The sequence below is a fragment of the Ptychodera flava genome, chromosome 19, assembly GCF_041260155.1.
Source record: "Ptychodera flava strain L36383 chromosome 19, AS_Pfla_20210202, whole genome shotgun sequence".
Taxonomy (NCBI): domain Eukaryota; kingdom Metazoa; phylum Hemichordata; class Enteropneusta; family Ptychoderidae; genus Ptychodera; species Ptychodera flava.
This window is the reverse complement of record NC_091946.1, coordinates 12,996,633-13,015,713: the sequence shown is the minus strand read 5'-3', so window position 1 is coordinate 13,015,713 and position 19,081 is coordinate 12,996,633. Positions and strand designations below refer to the sequence as shown.

At 38.2% G+C, this 19,081-nt stretch overlaps 2 protein-coding genes across 2 annotated transcripts in view; both read left to right on the top strand.

Annotated features, from left to right (window-relative positions):
• Window positions 1-19,081, top strand: part of LOC139118616 (alpha-1,2-mannosyltransferase ALG9-like) — a 513,500-nt gene that overhangs the window by 69,653 nt on the left and 424,766 nt on the right. The gene's annotated exons all lie outside the window — the stretch shown is intronic.
• LOC139118614 (uncharacterized) lies at window positions 1,670-14,551 on the top strand. The gene is made up of 9 exons (XM_070682026.1): window positions 1,670-2,262; window positions 4,000-4,113; window positions 4,814-4,972; window positions 5,690-5,826; window positions 6,494-6,590; window positions 7,394-7,494; window positions 11,301-11,466; window positions 11,951-12,091; window positions 12,781-14,551. The coding sequence occupies exons 1-7, from the start codon at window positions 2,074-2,076 to the stop codon at window positions 11,464-11,466; spliced, it is 963 nt and encodes a 320-aa protein (XP_070538127.1). The 5' UTR covers window positions 1,670-2,073; the 3' UTR covers window positions 11,951-12,091; window positions 12,781-14,551.

Here is a 19,081-nt window from a genome sequence, read left to right as displayed (position 1 = left end):
ACGGTTGTTCCTGGCCAAAATTAAAATGATGATGATGATGATGATGATGATGATAATGATGATGATGATGATGATGACGGTGATGGTGACGATGATGATGATGATGATGATGATGATGATGATGATGATGATGATGGTGGTGGTGGTGATGATGATGATGTGATGATGATAGTGATGATGATGATGATAATGATGACGACGACGACGGCAACAACAATGATGATGACGACCATCACGACTACTGTGATGGGCTATGATCACAATGACAAAGATGACGGAGGTAGGGACGACTAGGATGGTAATAATGATGTGACGACCACGACTACGATGATTGCCATAACGGTGACGAGGACGACGCCAACGATAGTGATGACAGTGAGAAATTATTCGTCCCCTGCACTGATGCCACTAATCGTGAGTGAGACTCTGGAATAAGACTGCGTTACTATAATCTAAAAGGTAATAATTTTATGGCAAAGATATGAGGAAGAAACTTGAAACATTAATTCCAATCGTGTTTCAAAGGTAATAAATGAGTTTGAATAAAAAAGCGACGAGTTCTGTAGAGTATACTCACTTACAACATTGCCGTTTCCTTCAAAAATATACTTACTGCCGCCGGGCTTGATTTAAATTGGGTTTCTTATATGGAAATGCGAGCCTCACGGGCTATTATTAGTGCTGCCGGTGACAAATAAGAATTAAAGATATTTGCTGTTATTGACATGCAATCGTGTATGTTGCTGCGATGGTGTAGTCTTTGCTGGTACATGTACGAGAACAGCACGCTTTAATTGATCTCCGCTGCTGACATCAACCTCCAAGAAAATATTGGACTTCCCCCTAAAACGATCGAGCTCAGAAAGTGTATAAGTTGTGAGCAGTTTCATTTGCCAGTGACAAAACTCATTGACTAATATCTTCTGAGCTGAGTGCTTTTTTGTCATGATAGATTTGTAACGCCTTATATCACAGTCACTCGTGAGCTATTCAGCTCTGGGACTATTCGCCCCATAGACGTGTGTACATAAGCGAGAAAAACCCCAAGTTGGTTTTTCTCAAGCATATGTACACACGTCTATGGGGCGCATAGTCCAAGAGCGGAATAGATCACAGGGGACTGTGCTTATATCGATGAAAGCGCGACAATTTCCAAATTGAGATTTGCCCCCTGCATATGTACACTCAGGCTCTTGTGAACAACTGAATTAATTTGACCAAATGTAGAAACTGCTTTGTTTTTCATCCTCGTGCGTGTCGATCTAGATTGGCAAAGTTCGCATTTTTCACTTTTGCTCCATACAACAACATTAAATGTTAAACAGTGCGCTAAGTACGATAGAAAATCTTGATATGTGTAGGATGACAGGTATATGCGCTATACTTTTCTAACATATAAAGATTACAATCATCTTAATCGATGCATGTTGATATTATATATTAGGCCTTCAGCTGTACGTAAATATTCGCGTATTTGTTAATTTCGTTTTCTGTTGTTATATATAGTGACCTCAAAACAAAAGCACAAAAACAAAAATTAAAAGCTGCATCATTTTTGTTGGAGACCCAGGATGAGAAATGTAAAACTATGTGGTTTTGCCTCAGTGATCGGAGTGACCCAGTGACGGTACCTCTCATTGAACGCTGGGGGCGCAATACCGGTCTGGACAAAATTATGTACCTGCTATGCCAGTGTCCGGTTGTGGAAACAGTTTCCTCCGACCTTCGCCCTCATGAGGCCATATCGGAGGTCAAATCTTGAAAAATCATCGCCAACTTGATCCAGCGGGATGCACAAGTGTCTTAGTTGCAATTAACGGCACGCTGGGTGGACTTGTGATTGCAGCTTGAATGAAGGACAAGGAGATCGTGTTGTCTATAAATCCATGACCCCACGTACAGCGAAGGCTAGTCGACATCGATTCTGATAAACCAGTATTTTACATGTAAAAGTGCCAAGTCATGTCACCAGTTTGATAACTTGCTCCTAGGCCCATAAATATCGCGAAACAGGCCACGATACAGCTTCTGGACAGCCTGACAGTTTGTCCTAGTCTTTGCACCCAACGTCGTATGCGTGCCACATATCTTTGGCAGGCAGGTGCAGCAGTCACACGCTGTTGCAGACAACAACACATCAAAACTTTTACAATGAGCTGTACAAATGCATCGGCCAGCTATAGATCCTCGGCTACCTTCGTGGACTATGTTGCCCCGTCATGGGCAAACCGTTTGAAGTGTATACCAAAACAAAGAGTGCAGGTAAAAAGCCATCGAAATATATCGGATATCCTTAAATTTATTATAGCTTTGTCTTAGTAATTTTGTGACGTCATATGTAGCCAATTATCTAGCACTGTTTTCTACATAGATCTACAAATTCACTGGCATGACTAAAACTATAAAATAATAGCAATAATGTATCTACTCCAGACCCATGTACATTGTTGCTTAAATGTACTAGTATGCATGAGACCATGGGGTTAGAATAACTACCTCCATGGTCACCCACACAGTTACTCTACCCTATGTTGGTATTCTCCGCTACTACCTCCATGGGTTACAGAGTAACTTGAAAGACCTGGAGCATTTATCCTTTGCCCTGCCGCAAGAGTTCTGCTTGCTCTACCATATCACGGTCCCTCCACAAAGGACCGTGACCATATCTACCATAGACCGTGGGGAGGAAGACCACAGCCTGTCCGCGGAGTTGGGTTGGCTGATCGATGCACCAGGGCTTGTCTGGGTTTATAGTGACCTAACTGGGAGGGGGCTCTGGATGTGTATCTGAATAACTTGTCATGGCATCATTTTACAAGTGGTATAGCCAAGGAGTCTGTGTTTGTGTATAGCGATTTGACGTCATCAGTTTGTGGCTATACCACTTGTAAAATGGTGCCCTTGTCATATACATCCAGAAGTGCTCTTAACATCACAGAATAGAAAAATGCATGAAGTGCTTGTCTTAGTGGCTAATTTTGTATTATTTTTTCTGCAGTCAGTAAGACCAGATCTGTTAACAATTGCTAACTGTACAGGAAGTGTTGATGGTCCTTGCTAACAGATCTGAATTAGTACTACTAATCATCTTGAACTGAGAGGCAGGGTTGAAATACTGATGTATGTACCAGTAACAGTTGACACATCAGCGTGGCTTCCAACATGACATGAAAAAGAAAACCTAGAAAGAAATGATAAATTTCTGAACCATTTTATTCCAAGAGGTACAAAAGAATCAATTGAACTCCCAGAACACTGACATTTGTGCCCAAAGGATACTCTACTAGTTATCCTGAGTAAGCTGAAAAAAAACTTTGCATGTCCTTGCCTCAAGCTACATCCAAGTCAAAATCTACACTTTTCTACCTTCCAAAGGTATACAGTCACCTGTAATCTAAATATGCCCATATATGGTCAAAGGGGCTTACCTTGGTTTTCAAAACGCCCATGTGAGGGCGCCGTTTTAAAAAGCGGCCACCTGCTAAAATCTGTGATTGGTTAGATTTTCTCTTCCATGGTAACTGTCGCAAAATTGGAACAGGTGACAGTATACCTTTAATTCTTTCTTTTGTAATTGGACACCACAGCAAAAGCTGTACTTTAATACATTTCCAATCAGAATACCTTTTATCGAGGACAAATATTTCAAGCCAAAAGTAATAGCTGGATAGAAATTTGCACATACCACTATGTTGTTAATTATTACAGAAGTGTATGTTTTCAAAAGTTTCTCAATGGAAACATTTTCACCATGTGAGACGCCACTGACCACAGCCAGTTGTTTTTACAATGATATTCCTCTGGATCTGTACCTAGAAAAGCTAAGGAATCAGGAAGACAGCATTGAGCAGTGTTGTGATACTGGCAAAATGCTTTTTGGGAAGCTATAGTAAAGCAAACTCATGGTCAATGTGTTTTTATTCTTCACATTTCAACAGCAACAGATCACAATTCTCTCATTGTCAACTCTTTCCGTGTCCGCCAATTGTTTATTCATAGCTTGCAATGTACAATACACCCATCCACGCATGGAATATACCGGGAGTTCCGAGTGACTTCCAACTCTCTGTGAAACGAGATGATCTATCCGGATCTACCCTGAGTGGTAACAAGGTAAGACCTATACCAAAGTGACACATACACGATACAGTGAAAACCAATCTACAAATTTGAAAGAGGAGCATTGTATTGCCATGACTACAGATGTGAACGCATCATCTTTTCAAAAAGATAATGAAAGTGCAAGAACCTAATAAAAAGTAAATTTGTTACCAGTATGTTTGGAATCAATTTGGCTTCTCAGCAACAATGATATTGAGGGATTTTTGTGTTGATTGTTTCTCCATAATAAAAATGTGCTATTGGTCAAAGTTTGGAAAGATACATGTATATGTACACGATTTGATAATTAATTGTAACAATTCTGCTGTTTATATCTACAGCAACGTCATCAAAATTTTATCTTGATGAAACTAACTGTGCCATTCCAATAGACTCTTTCACAAACCCCTACTTGCTTAAAGCACTATGGCTAGTATATTCTTGCTCAGGACAAAGAAAGGGCGTAGCCAGTGCAACCAGCTGGCATTGCTTGCTGAACCAGGCACACCAGCCACCCACAGTGCACAGCCAATGAAGAGAGGAGAGCCTTCCTTACCATTAAAATTTGATAAGTAAACTGAATCTGGACATGTGCAGACTCCATGTCCAGTAACATTTAGGTTGTGAGTTTACAGAATTTCATAGACCGATGTTTCAAAACAGTTTCACTCGATTAAATTAATATGGCATTCAGTGATGCTTTATATTTCAGGTTCGAAAGTTGGAATTTCTCATGGCAGATGCAGCTAATCAACAGTGTACATCTGTCATCACCGCAGGGGGTATACAGTCCAACTTTGCGAGGTCCACAGCTGTCGCAGCAAGACAAGTAGGGATGGATTGCCACCTATTTCTAAGATCTGAAATCTCTGTAAGTATACTGACATTGTTCCTTGTATCCTTTTGCACAGTCCCTTTGGACTGCGCTCAGTCCCTCAAGACTGTTCTTTCAGCAATGTTGAAACTTTCATGAGGCATTCACCGTGATCTGCTGCTCCTTTTCATATGTTGGCATGGCAACCACATGATATTATGATATCTTGTGAGTCCAGTATCTACCCTAGCGTGTGATATACAACAGGTTGGTACCTGCAGTCAGTGTGAAACCATACCTGTCAGTGTTGCTGTATAAAAAGAATTTGCTCAAATCATGGTTCCAAAAAATATGGATTATTACTGGTAATTAACTTACAAGAGGAAGTTGGAGGGATGGGGGGGTTAGGGGGGGACATATATAAAAAGGAGCATCTCCAATGCGATGTAGCATTACTGGCAGGTAACATACATACTTTTGATATTGTAATATTTGCAAATTTGTGGTGACTGCAGCCATCCACCCCCAGCTCCTTGTAAACAAGTCCACTCTTACCTTTGATAATAATGAGTTTGGGTCAAACCATGGTAGAGAAAGGGTTGATTCAAATGTGACAGAAATGAGGAAATGTGAAGAAACTTGAAAGAGACAGTATCAGCAATTGAATTCAAACGTCCCCTGTTATATGCAAGTAATCCCTGTTAAGTTATACTCCCAGAATGCTTTGAGTGAAAGAGGAAGACAAGATGCTATTTTTCATCTTTTTGTTCACAGGAGCCCGAATCAATTGGTTGTGAAGGCAACCTACTCTTAGATCGGATGGTTGGAGCACATATTTACCTGATTCCTAAGAAAGCACAGTACGAAAGAGACATCAAAGTTAAAATGGAAAAACTTGCTGCTAAAATAGAGTAAGACTTTTGTATTTCAAATTTATACCAGATTATACCATTTATTCCCAGTGTTTTTGTTGAAGGAGTACCAGATAAGGTTTATCATGGTTCCTCAAACATATTAATAGGGTGACTTAAAGAACAACAGAAATGATGCTGAATTTCCCAGTAATATATATCTATGTCCCCTAATATTGCAGTGTTTTGCTTCATGCAAGATCACTGACTCCTAGAATTGTCCTCCAATTTTGTCTTTGTTGTTCTTTATTGCATTGCCATTCTCATATCTTTCACTTTATTGAAATGTTTACTTTCGTACATTTCCACTACTGTATCCTTGCTGCTAGACTAATTCAAACTTGGGCATTGTCTGAAGAAAACTGGTCAAGGGATTGTTGATATCAGTTTAATTCTTAAAATAACTTAAAATCAGGCTGTGATACGTCTATACATGTAGGCATATATATGATTTCTGGTGTTTAGTTTCCTTCTGTGTCTTTATCCATACTTGTACAAAGTAATCACTCATACAGAGTGTGTCACCCATTTTGGTTTCCACAGTATGTATACAGAAAACCCAGGTTCCAGCAGTTTGTTCTGAAACGTAAAACATCAAATGAACTCGTTAACAGAGAAATTTCATGTTCTGCTGTGTCTGTTTGTTTGTATTCTTTACTCCTCTCAGAGAAGATGGTGGCAAAGCCTACTGTGTTCCTGTTGGTGGGTCCAATGTAGTCGGGTTATTTGGCTATCTGGAAGGATTCAACGAGCTTATACAACAGGTATTGATTGAAACGTCATTTATAGGTTTTCGCAAAGTTCAAAATACTATGATGCATTTTATAAATATATATATATGTATATATGTATATATATATATATATATATATATATATATATATATATATATATATATTTATAATACTATGATGCATTTTATATATATATATAATACTGTGATATATGTATATATATATACTATGATGCATTTTATATATATATATATATATATATATATATATATATATATATATATATATATATATATATATATATATATATAACATTTCCTAGGACAGTTGTAAGCAAAATGACATTGTAGTGCATTAACTGATATTTTCAGGATTAATTTTCACTCTTCATGATCAGCACACATACATAGACACACAGACACACATGTTTGTGTATATCTGTGTGTGCATGTATCTGTGTGTCTGTGTGTGTGCTGATCATGCTGAGTGAAAATTAATCATGAAAATATTAGTTAATGCACTACAATGTCATCAATATTAGACTTCACTGGTCAACAGTAAATGGCATACCGTGCACTGTTAAACATTGATAAGGCTAATATTCTGCATTTCACTTAATATTATACTTTAGGGAGGAGAATGAGCTAATATATTTGTGGTATCTAACTAAAAATATATAAATCTAGTCAAAAGTTACGAGTTTTATAATCCTTCAAAATTTATCCATCACACGTTTATGACTAAAACATTTGTCAGTCAGAGCACAGTAACCATTGTCAAAGAGACTTACTGGCAGAGCTGAAATACACAGTGTCTTTGCTTGACATCGACAGAATGTCTTGGAAGATTTTGATGACCTTGTGTTCACCACGGGCAGTGGAGGTACAGCAGCTGGTCTTGCCATCGGAAATTACCTGACAGGGAGTAAACTCAAGTGAGTCAAATCACAGTCCCTCCACTCACTGGTGTGGACACAAAGATGAATTTCTATTGTTTTAGGTGTGAATCAGTTGGCCCGTAAGGTTAATGCACGTTGCCTTTGTTACACACACTCAGGGACGTTATTGCTAGTGACATTGAAGTCTTTGCTTTGCCATAGCAGACGTTTTTTGTGCAAATCCTACTTTTATCGAGATCCAAACCAAGCTGTTGTAACCATTTTTGTGATGAGTATTTCCATTTTGAGATATACGGTTACTATTTTCAGTTTTTGGACACCGTGGTGCGAAGCACCAAAGGTGTCCTATGTCGCCACAATGTCTGTGTGTGTGTCCGTCTGTCCGTCCGTCCGTCTGTCCGTCGTCGTCTGTCCGTCCGTCCGTCCGTCCGTCCGTAGACAGATTTTGTTCCACTCATAACTTAAGAACGCTTCGGTCCAATGTCATGCAATTTGGTATTTGGTATTATCATGATGAGACTTAGATCTGATTAGATTTTGGTGGGTGTGGCTTATTAATTAATTGCTCATTTGCATATTTTATGACTTTTTCGTTCACGCAGATATCTCAGAGTTCGTTCAAACTTGGTAAAAGGATAGTACTCTACCTCATACAGATGCATGTTGATTTGTTTCACAATGCGATCAAATTTGGCCGTGGTAGAGGACTTTTTAGTTTTCACCTCCATAGACTCCCATGTATAAGGCAGACCATAGACTCCCATGTATAAGGCAGACCATAGACTCCCATGTATAAGGCAGACCATAGACTCCCATGTATAAGGCAGACCATAGACTCCCATGTATGAGGCAGTCCATAGACTCCCATGTATAAGGCAGTCCATAGACTCCCATGTATAAGGCAGTCCATAGACTCCCATGTATAAGGCCAAGAAAAATAAAAATTTAGTTTCTCATGGTATTCATATTGCAAAAAGGATGCAGTGACACAGTTTTTAGTCCCCACAGATAAAGTCCAGGGGGCTCATAGATTGGGTCATGTCAGTCCGTTAGTCCATCCATGTGAGTCCATCCGTTCACGCAGATATCTCAGACGCTTTGACAAAATGTCACGTGACCTTTGACCTCAATATACATATTTGTCCATAACTCGGTAACCACAAGTGCTAAACCTTTCATATATGGTATGATGGGACACCCTATGATGCCACATATTGTACCTCATTAATTATGTGCATATCTAATTTTGAGCAAGCCAATAGAGCTAGAGGTCTGATTTTGGTATATATGGATAACTTAGCAATACAATTTTTTTGACAAAATGTCATGTGACCTCGGTGACCTTTGACCTCAAATATACATATTTGTCCATAACTCAGTAATCACTAATGCTACACCCTTCATATTTGGTATGATGGGACACCTTATGACGCCACATATTGTTCCTCATTAATTATGTGCATATCTAATTTTGAGCGAGCCAATAGAGCCAGAGGTCTGATTTTTGGTATGTACGGATAACTTAGCAATGCTATTTTTTTGACAAAATGTCATGTGACCTCAATTACCTTGACCTCAAATATACATATTTGTGCATAACTCAGCAACCACAAGTGCTACACTCTTCATATTTGGTATGATGGGACACCTTATGACGCCACATATTGTTCCTCATTAATTATGCACATATCTAATTTTGAGCGAGCCAATAGAGCTAGAGGTCTGATTTTTGGTATATTAGGGATAACTTAGCAATACAATTATTTTGACAAAATGTCACGTGACCTCAATGACCTTTGACCTCAAATATACATATTTGTCCATAACTCAGTAACCACAAGTGCTACACCCTTCATATTTGGTATGATGGGACACCTTATGACGCCACATATTGTACCTCATTAATTATGCACATATCTAATTTTGAGCGAGCCAATAGAGCTAGAGGTCTGATTTTTGGTATGTAGGGATAACTTAGCAATACAATTTTTTTGAAAAAATGTCACGTGACCTCAATGACCTTTGACCTCAAATATACATATTTGTCCATAACTCAGGAACCACAAGTGCTACACCCTTCATATTTGGTATGATGGGACACCTTATGACGCCACATATTGTACCTCATTAATTATGTGCATATCTAATTTTGAGCAAGCCAATAGAGGTAAATGTATGACTTTTAGTATATAGGGACAGACTATAGGATAGAAATTTTTTGACAAAATGTCATGTGACCTCGATAACCTTTTACCTAAAATACACGATTATGTCAATAAATAAGTAACCACAAGTGCTATGTCCTTTATATTTAGTAGGATGGGAGACCTTATGACAACACATACTTTACCTCGTTAATTATGCCCATATATAATTGTGGGCAAGCCAATAGAGCTAGAGGTCTGAATTTTGGCATATATGGATTAATTAGCAATACAATGGGGTTTTTTTTCAAAATGTCACGTGACCTTGATGACCTTTGACCTTGAATATGCATATATATGCATAACTCAGTAACCACAAGTTCTTTACGCTTCAATTTGATAGGATAGTAGACCTTAAGATGTCACATCTTGTACCTCATTTATTATGCACATATGTATTTCTTGGCAGGCCAATACAGCTAGAGGTCTGATCTTTTTTCCCGATTTAGAACCATAACTTAGACATGCCTCTTGTTTCAAAATGGGAACAATGACATAGACCTATGTGTCCATAGATCTGAACATATACACTCCAGTGATACTTCTTAATGACCTCATTTCCCTGCCCCATCAAGACTAATACTCCTATTACAAGTGGGGACTATGTCATTGTCAATGACTTGTTACTTCTAGAATATACAGAATATTATCTCACATAGTGAGTGTCTGAATATTATTCTGAATTGTATTCCAAAGCACATTCTGAAAGGACTCTTCTGGAATATACTGAATATTATCTCACATAGTGAGTGTCTGAATGTTAATTCTGAATTGTATTCCTGAGCACATTCTGAAAGTAACTCTTCTGAAAATTTCACATTCTTTGCCACTGCACCATCTCCCTAATACATACTGATGACCCCGGTGTCCACTCAAGTCTCACTTTGATTTTCTTTAGATTTTATTGACCAAATTTGGCCTAGTCCGTGGAAATAAGTTTGTGACAACTGTTCTTTCACTTGAGTGGAGAGACTGCAATAAAATGTAGCTATCCAGAGTCTTTGTCAAGGGTTGTCAGGTTGTATGACATTAAATGTGATAACAGTTTGATAGGTATTTCACCAAGGTTATAACCCTTGTGATATCAAAGAGTTCATAATGGAGGACAGTAGATGTGTATCAGGGATGCCAAATGCTGTCAGTTTGCTTCTCAATCTTGGCTAATATGCAGTTAAAACTCACGAACAGATTCAGAAAGTCTCTTGTTTTACCCATTTCATTTTTCGGCCTATAAAGCTAGGTTTTGTTTTAGGCAATGAGTTTTCATTCATGTCTTAAGTTCCAGGTTGCATTTGCATTTGAAGGATTTCAAATTTTGGTTTACAGCAGATTCTACGAGTGGCCACTGGCAACAATTCTATCAATAATATCAGTATTTTTCTGGTAACCGTGGTAATATGCAAAAACAAATAGAAGTCTTGGAGCAATAAGGACGCTATATATACCTATATTCACCCAAAGTTCTGTCTGTAGCAGTCTACATGTATTGAAGGCATGCAGTCATGTTTTCAGTAACATACCTTCTGTTGCAGCGAATTCTGTAGTACAGCGTGTAAGGAATTTTACAAAAAAATTCTCAGGTAGTCTACTTCCAATGAGAGCATTCTCAGATGAAAATTTTCCCTTTTGTCCATGTAGGTGCCATGCCATTGCAGTCTGTGATGACGCAAACTACTTCCATGCTCATATCAACAAAACACTCCAAGAAGTCGGTCTTGGATCTGAGACAAAGTCTGAGGATATCCTTGACATTCTTGAAGGTGCCAAAGGAAAGGTTACGGAGTGTCAACGGATGAAGAATTAGGTAAAGTGCATGGAAATTTGATCCTTCACTAGACCACCACCCTGCCCCCCTTAAATCCTACTTTAAAGGTCCAACAAAACATACAAATGAAAAGAATGGTACAAGAATGCTGTACATTTGGGTAACATAGTCTATCAAGCTTTCAAACAGATACAAACTCGTAGGAGTTCTGGTTTTGTAGGCCTCACTGAAAAGTCTTGAAGTAATTGCAGATTACACTTGTCTTTTTATACTTTGCGCTTGTTCATATCATAGATATTAACACTCAGTGTATCTCCATGTCCAAAGCAGACAGTATTTTCCATGAATCCTTTTTGATACAATACACACAGTGTCATTTCATCTCTGTTGTATATCTCTAAACATGAGCATCGAAGATCAATGTAAATCCATCCAACATTAAGTCTGAGTTTTAAAAAATGGCTTCCCAGGATCATGGGAAATTTTTATGCCGTTCTCAAGGATTTTGAAATTTGCCTTGCAGACTTCATTGTGAAAGTTGGAACAACCACAGGAATAATGATAGACCCTGTCTATACAGGAAAAGCTGTCAAATACTTAGTGGAGCAAATGAATAACACACCATCAATTTTCAAAGGCAGAAGAGTCCTATTCGTTCACACAGGTAACAATATATTCATATATTGACTTGCCATATAAGGCAATAATTCATGAGTAACTTTGTGCAGATACTAATACATGATTTTAAGCTGCATTATCCCACATCAGAACAAGAACATAAATTGTCCTATACAGTGTATCAATATATTGCTTGTATCACTACAAATAATTCTGTTTTTGTTTGTCAAAATGAGAATTTGCCATCTTTGTGCAATTTGCTTATACTTGCCCTGTCAGATTCATTAAAATATTCATGTAGTGTATTTGTCAGGATAATGAACACATACATTGTGGGCTCTGGATTTTTTGTTAATCTTGAATTTGAGAGTCTATGTGCCTCAGTGAGAGATATTCGGACTCTAAAAAATTTTACAACACTCCTATGGTCTGCTGCTCGTGAGAATTCCTGTGGAATAAATGAACTTTATATAGTCTTCTTTCAGTTAAATTTGATATTTTCCCATCGTATTTACATCAGGCTGGTGGCAATTTTAAATTTACAATATTGGTTAACTTTAGGTAACAATTGTTAGTGAAGTGTTTAAGCTTTCTTGAGGAAATTTTCAAGAAATGTTTAATCTTTCAGTTTCAAGGTGCATTCAACCTTAGGTAGAGTGTTTGTGTATCTCATGCACTGTATGCAGAAATTTGTGGTATAAATATATGCCTGACTTTCTTCTGTTTGATGTACAGGTGGTTTGTTTGGACTATTTGATGGACGTATCGATCACCGATTGAAACAGGCAGGAGCTGTCACTAATCAAATACACAACTGGATGGATCCTGACTCACCAGTACCTTGATACACAGCATCGAACCTTCACATGAGAAATTTCAAAAAAGAAGGGCATGTTCACTTTAGACTCATGGTCAGCTGGCGCAGTGTGGTGTAAATCCTCAGTGTAATCGGGTACAGTGGTGTCTGTAGCGATTGGAACGCACAGCGCCACCAGTGGTGGTAATCAGCGAAGAAAATCGGCAACAATCAGGCGCATTAAATTTAGCGCTCACTGTCTTGATGTCTACGGTCAAAAGTACATATAAGTAATACTATTTGTCTGTTTTCCTTCAAGCGTATGATTCTCACTGTTCCCATTTCTGCCAATGGTGGCGCTGTGCATTCCAATTGCTACAGACACCACAGATTACATACAGTACATTGCGCCAGCTGACCGTGGTTGGAATGTTGACAACCAGGGTTTTGTTTAAGGCTTGTTGGACAGTGAATGTAACAGAGGTTCTCATTAAATGACTTGGGAACCTCTGTTACATTCACAGGCCAAAACGCCGTAAGAAAAACCCTGGTTGTCCACAATCAATAAATGAGATTTATCTGTGTAGTTTTTAGGTTCTTAAATGGTGTAGCATACCACACAAATAAATCTCATTAAATGACTGTACAAAACCAGGGTTTTTCCTAAGGCTTGTTGGCCAGTGAATGTAACAGAGGTTCCCAAGTCATTTAATGAATGAGATTTATTGGTGCAGTATCAAGTACAGTGAAGTAGGGTATGGCAGAAATATGACTTTGGTTTTAAATCTTTCATCTGAAGTTTCATACCTCAACTCTGACAGTTCATTGATTTTCTCATTTCACCCTGACGTTGTTAATTTTTGTCGAATAATTTTCAAGACACGTTCATATGGGTAGGTGAATTAAATAAAATAAATCCATTGAAATCCTCAATTTTGTAATCAAATTATGTAGATTCTTAAGATGAGAGAATGAAACAGTAAACCAGATGGCTTACATTTGAACCGTGCCACTTTCAAACCCTTTTGAGCTTCGCACAAGCATTTGCAATCAATCAACTCATCTTGACCTTGGCAATTCTATTAAGGGGTATTTTTTTAGCTGGTGGAAGTGATGAATTTTTTTGGAGGACCCTAAAGGGCTGATCAATCATGGGAAACCTTGACAGTACAAATAGAGTCTTCACATTGTTTAGCTGTTTAATGGTGTACGAAATGTAAATACATGTCAAAGGTCATCACCTTACTGATCTGACTGAATCCAAGATATGGTGTAACTTTGACCACTCAAACAAATACTTTTGACAATCTTCAAAATATACTGTTTGACAAGACTGTGTGATGGCACAACAGTTCTTTAATATGTGTGAACATGGTTTTACAACCTCATGGTCAGAAAGATACTGATGATCAGCCTTGACAAAATTGTATGGTGCTTCCACCAAAATCTCTATTTATGATCGTGATTTTAAAATAAAAGGGAGAAAATCTGGAATCAAATAGACGTCAAAGGGCAAGCTCAACCTTGTCAGTTTCTTTGTTATTCAGAAGAGAAAGTTTGGTGAGAGAGTCTTAACCAATGATTCTAAATGACAAATACCTGTCATATCGTCTTCTTTTGTGTATGGTGTATGTTTTAGTACACTTTTAGTATGTATAAGTGTTTTGAGTGGAAAATTAAAATTATTCCTATAGGGAGCATTCACATTGATCTTATTTTTCGTGATTTTTTTTATTTGAATAGGTAATCAGAGGTAACAGATTACATCATGATTGCGAGAGTATATGAATATTCATCATTCATATAGGGTTGAGTAGGGTCAGCATCGTGATGTGATGTCTTATTGGAATGCCATTGCTACAGGGGACAGTGGCGTGGTTCACCTGCAAAACTAAGACACTCAACAAACGCCTGAAGTGCGAATACTGGAAATGCATTAGCCTCACTGACGTGTTTGAATCTAAAGTAGGAGTTAAACAGGGGTGTAATCTGAGCCCTACGTTATTTAATATTGACATAAATGACCTTCCAGGTACTTTTGGCTCCAGTGAGGACAGCCCAATTACATTAGATTCATTGTCGCATCAACTGTCTTTCATATGCTGATGATCTGCTGTTGATTTCAGAAACTCAAGTAGGTTTGCAAAGTTGTCTTGATAAATTACACTTTTATTGTTTGAAGTGGAAGCTTTCTATTAGTACAAAGAAGTCAAAAGTCATGGTTTTTAACAAAAGTAATCGCTTACTGAAAGGTACATTACTTACCTATAATGGACTTGCCCTTGATGTTGTGAAAGAGTATTGTTATCTTGGTTTTGTTATAACTCCCAATGGCAAATTTAAAGCAAATTTTCAAAATCTAAAGATGAAAGCTACTAAAGCTCTTTTTAGTCTTCGTAAAGGTATTTCCTATAATGGGAATTTTTCTGTGAAAGTTGCTTTAGATCTTTTTGATCATTTGATTATTCCCATTCTTACCTATGGTTGTGAAATTTGGGGGAATGAAGTTAATGATAAGAGTAATTTCTTAAATGATGTTAGCTTTTCTTTTTACAGATATTTACTGGGAGTTTCAAAACATGCTCCTCAGGCAGGTATTATAGGTGAACTTGGTAGATATCCTATCAAAATTGCCATAGTCAAACGCATGTTAAAATATTGGCACAAGTTAGTTTTCAGTGATGACATTCTGTTACGTTCAGCGTATCTTTCTGCAAGATATCATTCAAAGTGGTTTGAGTTCATTCAAAACATACTAGATAATAATAGCGAAAGTAATATTTGGTCAACTGTTTATAACATTAGTGCCACTAAATTTGTCCAGAATAACTTACGCAAGCATTATCAAGTTTCTTGGTACAGTGATTTACACAATGATAATAAGTCTCGTGGGAAGGGAAATAATAAGCTCAGAACGTACAGAGAATTTAAAACTAAGTTTGGTTTAGAAAATTACTTAACCTATATCAAGAACTTACGCGGTAGAAAATTGGTCACAAAACTTCGTATTTCTGATCACCGTTTACAAATCGAGTTGGGCAGAAGGTCAAAATCAAGAATTCCGCCTGAATCCAGATTTTGTAAGTTTTGTAAGTCTTCCGTCGAGGATGAATTTCACTATTTAATGATGTGTCAAAAATATAATAGTGATAGAGAAGTTCTCTTTTCTGCAATGAAGTTGTATTATCCTAAATTTGATAGTTTAAATGAAAGAGATAAGTTTTTGTACATTTTAACTTCAGATGATACGCTGTCTCTCATGAAATATATTACAAACACACTGTTTTCCCCAGCAGCTGCAGGTAAAGACGTAGACAACAATGTTTTATGCAATGTTTAGTTTTGTTCTTGCTATACCCTACTTTCCTAAGTGTGTTGTTATGCAATAAAGTGATTATTAACAAGGGACCTCATTGTCACTATAGTCAACAACAGATTCGTCGATCATGAATAGAATCTTCAACGTCTGCATCTTCGTAGATGGGTTCACAGTTTTAATGATGCATTTTCCCCGTAACCCACAAATTTGCAGGTTAAGAACAATTCACGGTTTAAGTCGACCAAACATCTGTATACATGAACTTCAAGTATAATTTTCTGATATTTGATCCTGTTTGTGTTGATACTTGCGATTTTTAAAGATCAACTTGTTATGCTTGTGGTGCGTGGCCAACTTTTCAATACTTCAAACGGATTCACAAACAAGTTTGAATAAAGTTTGGTGCCGTTTTTCAAGAACATTTATACCGTGTTTTAATTCATTCCTTAGCCTTGTTCTTTTTGTTGTAACAATTTTAAATTTCCGAAACAAATTTAGATTACACCTTGGTTCGAGTGTAGCATCTCCAACAAGAAGTATCAAACCCAACAAAAGTTACGGCGCGGCATTGATCATTGGAACGCGCGCATGTTCCGTTATTGTGCGAGAGTGGCGCGTCATTTGAAAGTGTGACGTATTCACCGCCTGGGGGCGCGCCATTACGTCATCTTTTATTGTCATCACTATTGTTCTCCACGTGTAGTATGTGATGTTGTGTGTAATAATTTTGTTAGATGTAGATTTCTTGGCGAAAGTGCTAGAAATGGACTTCGAAAGATGCCTGGTTGTTTGAGAAATGTTCCAGGATGGGAAGTCTACGTAAGAGGATGCGAAATAACTGGTACAGGAATTACGAGTTGGCGCGACAGCACCAGTTGGCGTGTCACGAAGCCGTGCGCCGACTGAGAGAGAGCATTCTTTGTCAAACTCAACTACAGCTTTCTCAGTCGTCGGATCGGCTGAGAATGGAACGACTGGCGGGCAGATTTACAGTCGGCGGGCACAGGTCAGAGATCGTAAAACAGCCTGGATACAACGCCTTTCCGCTGCGATATTCCAGCCGGATGATAGAGTACAGAAAGTTGCGGTGCAACGTACCAAAAGTTGGACAGGACGGAAACAAAGCCGAAAAAGACGTCGATGCGAAACGGCGACAGGCCGAACTGGAAGAAGAGATTCAGAAGAGAGTTAACGAAATGCTGCAAGAAGATGAATCTGACTGTTACCAAGGAAACAGAAATCAGCATAACACTATCAATTTAACTCTGCCGCAGATGACCACACTATTTACAGCCAATAGAGCGGCAAATATTGCCCTGGAGACTGAGGACCAATATATTAGAAGACAGTCGTCAACGAGCATCCCGCCAAAGAGAGGGGCGCAAAGCCGACATATGGTCTCCTACGTGTTTCCGCGAGAGGACACTCTAAGCTCGCGAAGCAGTGTTACTGCAAGCAGCACTGACAGCGAATTTTCAATACCAGAAAATTTAGATTGAGACCGCGACAACCGAGTCTATCAGATTTATTAATATCATTTCGTATTTTTTTCTCGGTCTGTCAAAACTTAGCGTTTGATTATGAACAACTTCTCGGTGTTCAGAAGTTACACTTTGTGAAATATATTGTTTTGATTTGATTTGATAGAACCACTTGTCTCTGTTTACGCTTGACCATAATTATCTCCCCTATGGCATTCACAGGCAGAATACGCACAACAATACCAAATTCCTGAATACACATCAAATTTTCGATTACTAAACTTTGTTACAAATTTCTGCTTTTATAGCCCCACGTTGCAAATGCATTATGTTTGTCATACCACTTTCTATTGTACTTTGCAAACAACTCAGATGCGTTAATTACCCAATTTTATTGCGTGGCGGACAGCGGTAAAGTACGTGTATTTTAATCATCTCACCGTATGACTGTTGGTCTATCTACAGTATTACCTGATATGTCAGGGACCCATTGCGTTTGGTAACAACCCAGCCAGCGATGCCTTCCTCTTAACAAAGTTTGGAAGTGAGAGAATCCGACGAAAAATTATGATGAAAACCAAACACAACATATTGCATGTTGAAATAGTTGATTGGAAGTTTAGACTTCGGCAAGTTTTACATTTCAAAATATAATCTACACGGTAAATTGAGTATTAGACACGTACACGCGTTTCGTGGCGCTTGACTACGTCATAGCTATAGCTAGTGTGAATTTGCGTACTATGATAGAAATAGTACCAGAATCACTCCATTTGACATAGACCCCTCAAGGGTCTTTGCTTTACGCAATAAGGTCATTTGCCATGCGAGTTTTAATCTAAGTATCCTCGGCACCTGTTCCCCATAATTACTTGGCCAGACACCTGAAAACATCTGAGAAAGTATTAAAGAGAGGTGGTTTTACGAACCACTGTGGTGCATGGTGACTAGTAAGTAATTTAGACGGACACGACTTCGTTTCGCCGAAGCTTGTCCAGGACCGATGGGTTTACTTTTTTGAGCTTGTCGTCCTCTTACTAATGGTTTCCATCGTCGTCGCCAACTACTGGACCCATCATTGGCCAGAAGTCATGAATTCTACTCGCTTTAAATCTTTACACTATAATCATGCACGAAATACAACCGGGGGTTCGTTTGGAAGGCCGATCGGACATCGTTGGGAGTTCGGGAGGACTTTGCACGAAATACATTTTTACGTCTTAAAATCTGCAAGAAATACATTTGACTATTGGGACATCATCAGGAGAGCTTTGCACAAGATATTTTTTTACATTTAATACATATTTACAATAAATATCTGCAATCGGGACTTTGTCGGGAGAGGCTGTTAGCGTTAAGGATAGGTTAAAAAGGGTAAACAACACGTCGTGAAAGCCCATTTAGACATAGAACTGATCTTAAAATATGTTTCGTGCAGAC

Excerpts from the sequence above, each read along its gene's own strand:
- LOC139118614 (XM_070682026.1), top strand. The coding sequence starts at position 2,074 with ATGCGTGCCACATATCTTTGGCAGGCAGGTGCAGCAGTCACACGCTGT. Across the intron at positions 4,114-4,813 it reads CTACCCTGAGTGGTAACAAG|GTTCGAAAGTTGGAATTTCT; the intron begins GTAAGACCTATA and ends TTTATATTTCAG. Across the intron at positions 7,495-11,300 it reads CTGACAGGGAGTAAACTCAA|GTGCCATGCCATTGCAGTCT; the intron begins GTGAGTCAAATC and ends TTGTCCATGTAG.